Source organism: Myotis brandtii, unplaced genomic scaffold (assembly GCF_000412655.1).
Source record: "Myotis brandtii unplaced genomic scaffold, ASM41265v1 scaffold463, whole genome shotgun sequence".
Classification (NCBI taxonomy): domain Eukaryota; kingdom Metazoa; phylum Chordata; class Mammalia; order Chiroptera; family Vespertilionidae; genus Myotis; species Myotis brandtii.
The window spans coordinates 2,297,557-2,307,361 of NW_005367694.1; the positions used below are offsets into that span (position 1 = coordinate 2,297,557).

The following is a 9,805-nucleotide window of genomic DNA, read 5'->3' on the forward strand; positions in this document are numbered from 1 at the left end:
AGGCCCCTGCCCGGAAGAACCTCAAGAAGACGCCGGTGCCCCCCGGGGCCCCGCCGGGTGGTGGGGATTGAGGGTGGCCGCACGGAGGGTGAGCTAGGCGCAGTGCTGGAGGCCCCATTGGCGGAGGGGTGAACGGACAGATGTGTCCCCTCGTGGACCTGGCTCAGCGCAGCCAGCGATAACTTCTGGAGACCGAGTCCGGGCTGGAGGAGGCCTGGAGCCCCTTTTGGCCTCTGAGCTGGGGAATATTTGGTCCTGGGGCATGTCAGCCTCCAGGGAGAGCCGAGGGCTTGCAGCAGGTGGGACCCCTCGGGCTAGGAGGAGGGGGTTGCAGGGTTTTTTTTCCTTTAAGGGTTTGGGAAAAGGCCGGGCCTCCATGACTGGGACATGGAGTGTGACCACACACCAAGCAGCAGACACCGGGGACACGTGGGCTGCTGGAACAGTGTCTCCTGGACACAGTGCCACTGAGATCAGTGTCACCTAGATATACAGCCACATTCCACAGGCACCAACTGCACAGCGGCCTGACTGGCCAGCTTCACGCTACTGACCACCAAACCGGCCTCCCACAGGACAGCGCGGCTGTTCAGAGGCAGCTGGTCAGCAGCCACACGGCACTCACAGCTTTGCTTTGGACAGCGACACCTAGGACCCTTACCCCTTCAGTAGCCTCCCACAGGCAGACACCTGGATGCCGGTGTCTCTCCAGAAAGTGTCATGTACACGCAGACTCCACAGGCTAAGCCCCCAGTGTCGTCTGGGTGCAGCCGGCCCTGCCACCAGGACCCACCCACCCAGGGCAGCCCTGCAGTAGAACATGGAACCAGTGCTTCTCCCCTCCTGGCCTCCAGGGAACGTTACCTGGAGTCTTCCTTTAACCGCTCACAGTGGCCTGGGGTCAGTGCCTGCTCATTTTTGAAATAAAATGCGTAATCTTAGGCTTTAGCAGGTGTTGGTGTTTTCATCTATTTTATTCATTCATTCATTCCTTACCTGAAGACATGTTTTTATTGATGTTTAGAGAGGAAGGAGGAGGGAGAGAAATATCGATCTGGTTGCTTTCTGTATGTGCCCCAACTGGGGATAGAACCCACAACCTAGGTATGTGCCCTGACAGGGAATTGAACCCACAACCTTTTGGTGCACAGGATGATGCTCCAGCCAGCTGAGCCACCTGGCCAGGGCAAGTGGTATGTTTGGAACCTGCTAACGTTTCTTCTCCTTTCATCTGACCAGGGATTCAGTGTGTAGGTTGGGAGTGGGGGTGCTTCTCCCTCTGAGAGACCTGGGGGTTCTGGATGGGGCTCTGAAACTGGTTGTGGTGGGGTAGTGGAGGGTCGCTTAGGGGTCTTTCTCTTGTCTGAATAGCATGAAGGGACGGTCAGCCCACATGTGAGCCGGTGGTGGAAGTCCCCACTGTAGGTATGTGGCCATGTGCCAGGAGACCCTTCTGCCCTCTTTCCCTGTGGGGCAGTTTGCCTGCAGGTGACTGTGTGTCAGGGTGTGGCCTAGGTCAGGGGGTGGGGGTCGGGGATTCAGAATCCTGGTGCTTACCCTCCGAGTTCGCACACACCACCTGCAACACTGTAAGGAAGGTGGGCGTGAAGACGGGCCATGGTGCGGCTGCTGTAGCGACTTGGCAGGAATGGTAGTGTGGAGGCTGGTGCAGCCAGGCGGCTGTGTATGTATTGGCCAGGTGGGCGTGGCTACATTCTGTAGGCTTTCCATGTGGGTCAGAGGGGCAGTGCCCGGGCGGGGCCAACAGCAGGGAAGAGGGAGTCTGGGCTCACCAGGCTCTGATACTAGGGATGCATGCCAGTAACAATCGCCATTTCCTGAAGCTAAAATCTTTATGCAACTCTCCCTTGCCCCCCATTAACCCTCCTAGGAGTGAGAGCTATAAAGATGCCCATTTACAGGGACCAGGAGTGACAAGGCCACCAAGATGGAAATCCAAGGGAGAAGGCACCTGGATCCTAGTGGCCTTGACTTGAGGGGCTGGAATGAGGAGGGCATAGGAGGGTCTCCCACACTGGAGCAGCCTAGGATACCCCAAGACCAGATGTCCTCTGACCAGCTCCCCCACTGACCCATGTGTGATGGAGCTCGGCTTCACTCTACCTCATTTGGAGGACCACCCCCAAAACAGGTCTCCAGGAAGCCACAGCTGGCCCCCTTTGACCAGCCCAGGTCAATGAGGGGACTGGGCTTCTTCAGTTGTGGAGAGGACCCCAGGCTGGGGCCCGAGCCACAGTTCACTCTCCTGGAAAGTGAGGCTCTGATTTCTCCTTTCAGGGTGACCAGGAGAGAAGGCAACTCTTTCTGGAAAGAGCTCGGTGTGCCCACAGGTGTGAGCATGACTGTGTGTGTGTGAGGTGGGGGATAGGTCTGCACCCTGCGACTCTTTCCAATCCCCAGAGGGCTGGGCTCTTCCCACTTTAGGGTACCCATCGAACTGTCCTCGGCGCTGACAGCACCCAGGGTGCCCAGGACAGCCTGCCATCCCACAGATGTGTTCAGGAACGAGGGGCCACCTCCTTGAAGCTCCTATCCCCTCCAAGGGACTCACTGGTCTGGCCAGGAGGCTGGGTTAGGAAGATGAGCACGAAGACCTGCCAAAGGTTGAGTGCCCTGGGTGCCCTCTTGTCCCACATCACGTACTAGGAAATTATTGAAAGGACCACTGAGAAAAGAAGGGACAGAGGGGTCTCAGAGCCCCAAGCCTGCCCCTTCCCCATCTCTGCACCTGTGCCTTGGCTCCATCTTGGCCAGAGCCTCCCACTCCCAACATGAGTCACACCAAGGACTGACTATGCCTCTTCCAGAACACGAATTTATTTGGCATTTGGATGAAATGGTTCTCACAGCATCTTAAGGATTAGTGCCAACCTAACCAAAAATAAACCCAAACTAAAAACCCTTAGTGAAAGGAAAACATAAAAAACAGGCATTGAGACAATGTACAGATTCGACTCCCACCTCCATAGGCAGGTCAGGTCCTGGGGGAGGAGGCCCTCCCGAGACCTTAGCCTGTCCCTCTGGAGGCCCGTGTGCATCAGGTGGGGAGTCCTCCTCTCACAGGAACACAAGAGTCTCAGCCAGGGCTGGACCTGGAGCACAATCAGATCTTACAAAGGGTGGTGACTGGACAGACCACAGCTTTCCCCGATGCCCTCACAACCACCTTCAAGCCGAGCTCAGCTCTGGGAGACTCAGTGGGCAGCAGGCAGCCTTCTGCCCAGCCCAAGAATGCCAGTAGGCTGAACACTCTGGGCCCACCCTCTGCAGCCCCATGATCTGATTCAGGGCCCTCTCCTTAGTACCTTCTGCATACCAGTCCCCAGCAATCTTTCGGCCCCCAAGTTCCCCAGTCCCACACATCTAGTGTCAGCCACTGCCCTGTACACACAGCTGAAGCCTGGGCCAGAGGCACTGGAATAAGGGGACCTGGTGCTGTGGGGGCCAGATCCTACAGGATTCCGTTGGGGTGGTCATTTCAAAGTAGGCCCACTCAGGACCCTAACCCACAAGGCTGTGACTGCTGCTTTGGAAATTGGCAGCCCTGTGTCCAGCACACATTGGAGGTACCACCCACTTCCTGCTTTGTTTTCAGGAGCCAGCCTGGGCACATGTGCCCAGGATGCCCTTCTCCAAGTAGCAGCCCTCTGGCAAGGGGAGCACACACTCTGGCTTCTGCGGGCCGAGCCCAAGGACAGGCAGTTCAGTGACAAAACTCACATCTCTGGTCAGCCTTGTGGGACAACTCAAGAACAAAACTGGTTTCCAACCAAAGTATGAGAATGTGGCTAGAACTGGGCTGAGCCTGTGAGGTCTGTCATCAGACCACCATGGAAGCTCCCACTGAAAGCCAGCTCTCCCTTGCTGCATGCTGGTACAGAAAGGCTGAGAGGAGGACCAGGAGCTGGGCGGCTGGGTTAGGAAGATGAGCATGAGAACCTGCCTCAGAAGAGGCACAGACCCGACCCTGTCTCAGTGCCACCCAAGAGGCCATGTTGGCCCAGGAAATTGAAGATTGAGTTCCTGTGTACCATCACCACCTGCAAACACTTGGACATATACGTACACGCACACACACACACACATACACATTCAGACACACGCAAAAAAGATCTAGACATTCAACGTAGAAAAGATATGGATGTGCTAAAAAATCGCACAGAACCCGCTTAATCTCCAAACCTCAGAAATGCTAAAAGCCTGGTGTCAGGAGACAAGACCACTGCTCAGGAGTAGGCAACAGGGTCCCTCAGTCAAAAGGCCCCTGAGCAGGGCACCCAGCACCCTGTGCTAAGGACAGGAAGGTGGCATGCAGCCACCAGGCACTCAGCTCTAGTGGTGGCGCCATCCTGCTGTGCTGTGTGGGTATGCAAAGAGCCAGCAGCCCTGGGGTGGGGCACTGCCTGCAATGTATGGTGGGGGTATGTGTGTGCTACAGGGTAACACACAGGGAAAAGAGTGGGACATCTGCACTACACACCAGGGACAGGGGCAGGCCAGGCAATGGGCAAGGCTCCTGCAATCCCTTCTTTGTTGCACAGCCCTGGGAGGAACACACTCAGGTAACTGGCCCAACATCACCAAGCCAATGCTTGCTTCCCACGCCACAAAGCTGCCTCAGAACATGAGAGAATGCCACGGTGGTGTCTCTTCGCTTACCACATGTGCACGTCTTTACAGCCCAGCCGTTGGCTCTGTGCCAGCACCCCTGCCACAGTCGCAGCTGTCATGGTGCAAGGTGCAGGCGGACAGTTATGAGCAAGCCCCAGTGTGTGGCTGGTACACACTTTGACAGAGTTAGGAGAATCAAGGTAGGGGACGAGGAAACCCTTTCAGATTCAGTGGGGGTTGAACCAGGACCCACGTGACATTAGGGCATTACTGGGCTGTAGGTGGGCAGGTGGAACAGTGCTCACAGCCCCCAGACCAGAAGCTGCAGCTGGAATATGGGAACAAGAGCATGAGAGCATGAGATGGGGCCCGGGCAGGCAACCCTGTAAACTGTGCAGGGGCCTGCAGACAGCTCTGGTCTGACAGCCGCTCTACAGAAGCCCATTCTTTTTGGCGTGCCTGCTCCTCATCACCATAGGCTCTCTTTCAGCTCAGACATGGCACGGGGCCCAGTCTGTGTCCCTCTCCTGGCTCCCCATGGGCCCAGCAGTCCTGCTGCCCTGCTCTGGGACCATTTGCTCCCCTGCAGCCTGGTCCATGGAGGCGCTGGGTCCCCAGCAGCATCCCTGGCAGGAAGCTTGCTCTACCCTGGTCCCCTGACAGCAGATGGCGACAACCCGTCCCGAGGGCTGGGGTTAAATCCAAGCTTCTCCTGCCCACACAGACCGGGGGAGGTACTAGCCGACCAAATGAACCAACAGCACACAGATCACAGCAGTGCTGGCCTCACCCCATCCTGCTGTGCTGGGTATGCAAAGAGCCAGCAGCCCTGGGGTGGGGCACTGCCTGCAATGTATGGTGGGGGTATGTGTGTGCTACAGGGTAACACACAGGGAAAAGAGTGGGACATCTGCACTACACACCAGGGACAGGGGCAGGCCAGGCAATGGGCAAGGCTCCTGCAATCCCTTCTTTGTTGCACAGCCCTGGGAGGAACACACTCAGGTAACTGGCCCAACATCACCAAGCCAATGCTTGCTTCCCACGCCACAAAGCTGCCTCAGAACATGAGAGAATGCCACGGTGGTGTCTCTTCGCTTACCACATGTGCACGTCTTTACAGCCCAGCCGTTGGCTCTGTGCCAGCCCTATCCCCACGACTGCCAATGCCCAGTCCCCAGCTCTCCATAGAGCTAGGATTGGGTGTCCGAGGGCTGCTTGCTAATATGTGCTCCCAGGTGGAGGTAAGAGGCAGGGTGACCAGTGACCACTGTCAGCAGTCATCTGCACCTGCACCCCTGGGAAGAGCCTGACAACCCACAAGTGGCAGTTCCACTTTAAAGGGAAAACCAGAGACAGCAACAGCAGGCTGGAAGGAAGCAGAGTTCACAGCCCTGTGCGCTGGGGAGGACCCCTGAGACTCTGGCCCTGCAGACCAGGTGGTTGGTGACAGGCTGCTCCCTCTCCCTGTGGGGGAAGCACCTGCAGGGTCGTAGAACACGCTGTCAGGGTTGATGGAGGCCTCATAAGGTGGCGGTGGGTCATCAGGCTGGTCAATGTCTGGGTACTTGTACGCAGTGTAGGGGGGCGGAGGATCATGGAAGTGGAAAGTCCCTCCTTCTCCATCATCAGAAAGGTGTAGCGGCGTGAGGCCTGTGCCGAACCCATCTGGGCCATAATCAAAGCCGGGGATCCTCCGGCCAAGGTTGAAGTGGTGCACTGGGCAATGGAAGTGAGAAACAAGCAACAGGGTCATGTCACTGGAAGATGCACCACTCAGCTCCTGAGCCCTGCCTCCCCCAGGCCCAGGCCCTGCCCCCGCCCAGGCCAGACATTCCGACTGTCACACTTTTGTGCCTAACTGCCCACCAGTCCTGACACTCGCCCAGTGCCTCCTTCCCCGGTCGGTACATCCCCGCTCGTCACTCACATGCAAGAGGTTTGCCTGCCCTCACCACACCCCTCCAGCTCTAAAATGTTTCTGGGTGTCTAGCCCATGATTGCCTTGAAGTTTTGCCCACCCTGCAACTCAGTGAGAACTGAGGCAGGTGGAAAACTTGGTTGGTCCACACTTCAGACCTGACCTGGGCTCTCCAGGGACACCAAGGCCCCTAATGGAAGCTAGTGAGGGCCTTCAGCATTCTTGCCACTTTGATTCTGAATCCTCTCCTGCCTGCCTGCACCTGTCTTGTCCTGCCCCACCCAGGACTGGGGAGCCCTGGCTTGTTCGCTGACACAAGGGATGATTTCAGCTCTACTGGGGGCACAGGCCACTGCAGGCAAATTGGACTGAGGGTGAGCTGCACTCTCTAAGTTGCCTTATGTCCATGGGCATTTGCTGATTCCTTCTCCTAGCAGGAGGCCCGCACTCATGGTCTAGGCCAGACTGCTTCAGAGAGCAAGGGCAGGGAAGTGCAGAGTCAGCGGGCACTGGAGGTACGCCCTTCTTCCATGTGCCTATGGACTCTGATTTCGGGTTCTGCAAAGAGCTCCTCTAGTGCCCCAGGTGTGCACTCAGCCCAGGAGCGGGTGGGTGGGTGGGACAGGAATGCCTTTCGGCACCCTCCATCATGTCCACCACTTCCTCCATGCACCTTCCTGCTTCCTGTGTCCCCATTCTCCCTGGGGACACAGCCAAGGGCAGGCCTGCACTGTAGTCATCATAGGCAGGGGCTAGGGCACTCACGGTTTGCTCCAATCAGGGACTCAATGCGCTCCCGGCGCCTCTGGCGTAGCCGGTGGACCATGAAAAGCAGCAGGGACAGGATGAGAAAGGAGGAGATACAGCTAACAATGAGACGCATCCCACTGGCCATGGAGTCGAACAGGCTATTCCCATCTGTTAGAGGAGAAGGGAAAAACCCCGCTGCTCTCAGAAAAAGGAGGTCCTGATCCCAGATGCTCAGTGCTATGAGAAGGCCATGGCCCTCCACCACACAAATATGTGGACAAGGCAACTTACTTCCCGATGCAATCTTATGATGATAGAAACAAGAAAGCTGAAAATCAAGAATCTATATATATACTAGAAAAGGCTAATATGCTAAGTGTCCAACCATCCAACCCATTGCTATGACACACAATGACCACCAGGGGGCAGACACTGTGGACACAGCCCAGGATGTTAATTTCAGCCACCCCTCCCCCCAAATAAACCTTTATGGCACAAAAGAGGGGGTGGGGCAGGCCAGGTCCAGGGGCAAATTCAATAGGAGGGGGCTCCAAAGGGTAACAGGAGCTGGCTTAGCCCTCAAGCCCAGTGAAGGGTCCAGGGCCAGGACACTCATGCATGGCTAAGAGCCTCAGCCCAGCTCCAGAGCTGCCTCCTGGGGGGCCATGCACGGTAATGTTAGAGAGAAAGCCAACAGACTAGGGATAGGGGTTTCTGGCCCAGAACTGGGCTTTGCAGAGCCCCGCTGGAAAGACAGAGTAGAGTTCAACCTCCTTCCAAGCTCCCCTTCTCAGGGTTTGGGCACCAGAGCTAAGACAGGGTCACCCTTGATGTTCAAGCTAAACCCGTGAGGGGCCATCCTCAGAGCAGCCATTGGAGCAACTCTCAAGGCTGTCTGCCCGGAAGCAGACTCACTGCCCAGACAGTCCTGACAGTCCACAAACACTGGTGCCGGAAGTGCTTCCTGGGCAGCGGCTAGCGAGGCACACTGTGGCAGCTCTGGGGCTTGGTGGCTGGGCAGCATGCTCCTCTGAACAACGTGCTGCCACGAGCAAGCCCACCAGTCTGGTGTGGTTTGGCCTCCACCCAGGCCCGCAGTACCTTCTTTGTTCCCTACTTCTGAAACGTGTGGCATGAACAAACTGCCATTCTTCTGTCATTTGAAAAGAAAAAGACAGTGACCCAAAGCTATGCATGTGTTTGCAGCCCTCAAGGAGACTCGGTGCAGGTGCTCGCTCCCTTGGGAGGCTGGCGCAGTCTCTACATGCACGGGCACACCTACAGGGGAGTGTGTGCAGCAGTGCAGCCGAGTCCAGGCTCACATAGGGCCCTTCAAGTCTCCATGGGAATCAGAGTTTCCTTGACAGCAAACAGGTGCTCCACGCCCCTTGGGGCCATGGGCTGGGCATCCGCTACACCACGGTGTTGAGGGAACTGCGGCTGTGGCGGCCAACTCCTGGCAGTGCCTCTGTGGCTGGGGGCGTCCCACTCTGGGCAGGGTCGGGGGGTACGAGCAGGATGCTGCTGCTGTCAGCTGAGTCTTCCAGGTCTGCCAGGGTGACCCCTGCAGAGGGCAGAGGCTGCTCCAGGCACCGGGGTGACACATCTTCACTGTCACCATCCCCTGGGGTTGGCGGGCTGGCCTCTGCTGGCTCAAAAGCATCGTCATCTATAGGAGGAGACAGAGGGGTGTCAGCAGGGTGGTGGATGGGCCTGGCACGAGGCAAGAGGGGAGGGAGACAGACTGGGGGACACTTCTCTTGCCTGAATGTTCCCACTGAAGCTGTGGCTCTGCTGTGCTCACCCCTCACCCCTGCCACAGTCGCAGCTGTCATGGTGCAAGGTGCAGACAGTTATGAGCAAGCCCCAGTGTGTGGCTGGTACACACTTTGACAGAGTTAGGAGAATCAAGGTAGGGGACGAGGAAACCCTTTCAGATTCAGTGGGGGTTGAACCAGGACCCACGTGACATTAGGGCATTACTGGGCTGTAGGTGGGCAGGTGGAACAGTGCTCACAGCCCCCAGACCAGAAGCTGCAGCTGGAATATGGGAACAAGAGCATGAGAGCATGAGATGGGGCCCGGGCAGGCAACCCCGTAAACTGTGCAGGGGCCTGCAGACAGCTCTGGTCTGACAGCCGCTCTACAGAAGCCCATTCTTTTTGGCGTGCCTGCTCCTCATCACCATAGGCTCTCTTTCAGCTCAGACATGGCACGGGGCCCAGTCTGTGTCCCTCTCCTGGCTCCCCATGGGCCCAGCAGTCCTGCTGCCCTGCTCTGGGACCATTTGCTCCCCTGCAGCCTGGTCCATGGAGGCGCTGGGTCCCCAGCAGCATCCCTGGCAGGAAGCTTGCTCTACCCTGGTCCCCTGACAGCAGATGGCGACAACCCGTCCCGAGGGCTGGGGTTAAATCCAAGCTTCTCCTGCCCACACAGACCGGGGGAGGTACTAGCCGACCAAATGAACCAACAGCACACAGATCACAGCAGTGCTGGCCTCAC

General features: G+C 57.3%; 1 protein-coding gene across 1 annotated transcript in view; it reads right to left on the reverse strand.

Moving 5' to 3' along the window:
- Nucleotides 1–4,844: 4,844 nt before the first annotated feature.
- Nucleotides 4,845–9,805, reverse strand: part of DGCR2 (DiGeorge syndrome critical region gene 2) — a 48,511-nt gene continuing 43,550 nt past the window's right edge. The window contains exons 8-10 of the mRNA XM_005875588.2: nucleotides 7,319–7,471; nucleotides 6,115–6,351; nucleotides 4,845–4,960 (exon numbers count right to left, since the gene is read on the reverse strand). Coding sequence (XP_005875650.2) covers nucleotides 4,860–4,960; nucleotides 6,115–6,351; nucleotides 7,319–7,471 — 491 coding nt within the window. The 3' untranslated portion in view covers nucleotides 4,845–4,859. The remainder of the gene's footprint in view (nucleotides 4,961–6,114; nucleotides 6,352–7,318; nucleotides 7,472–9,805) is intronic.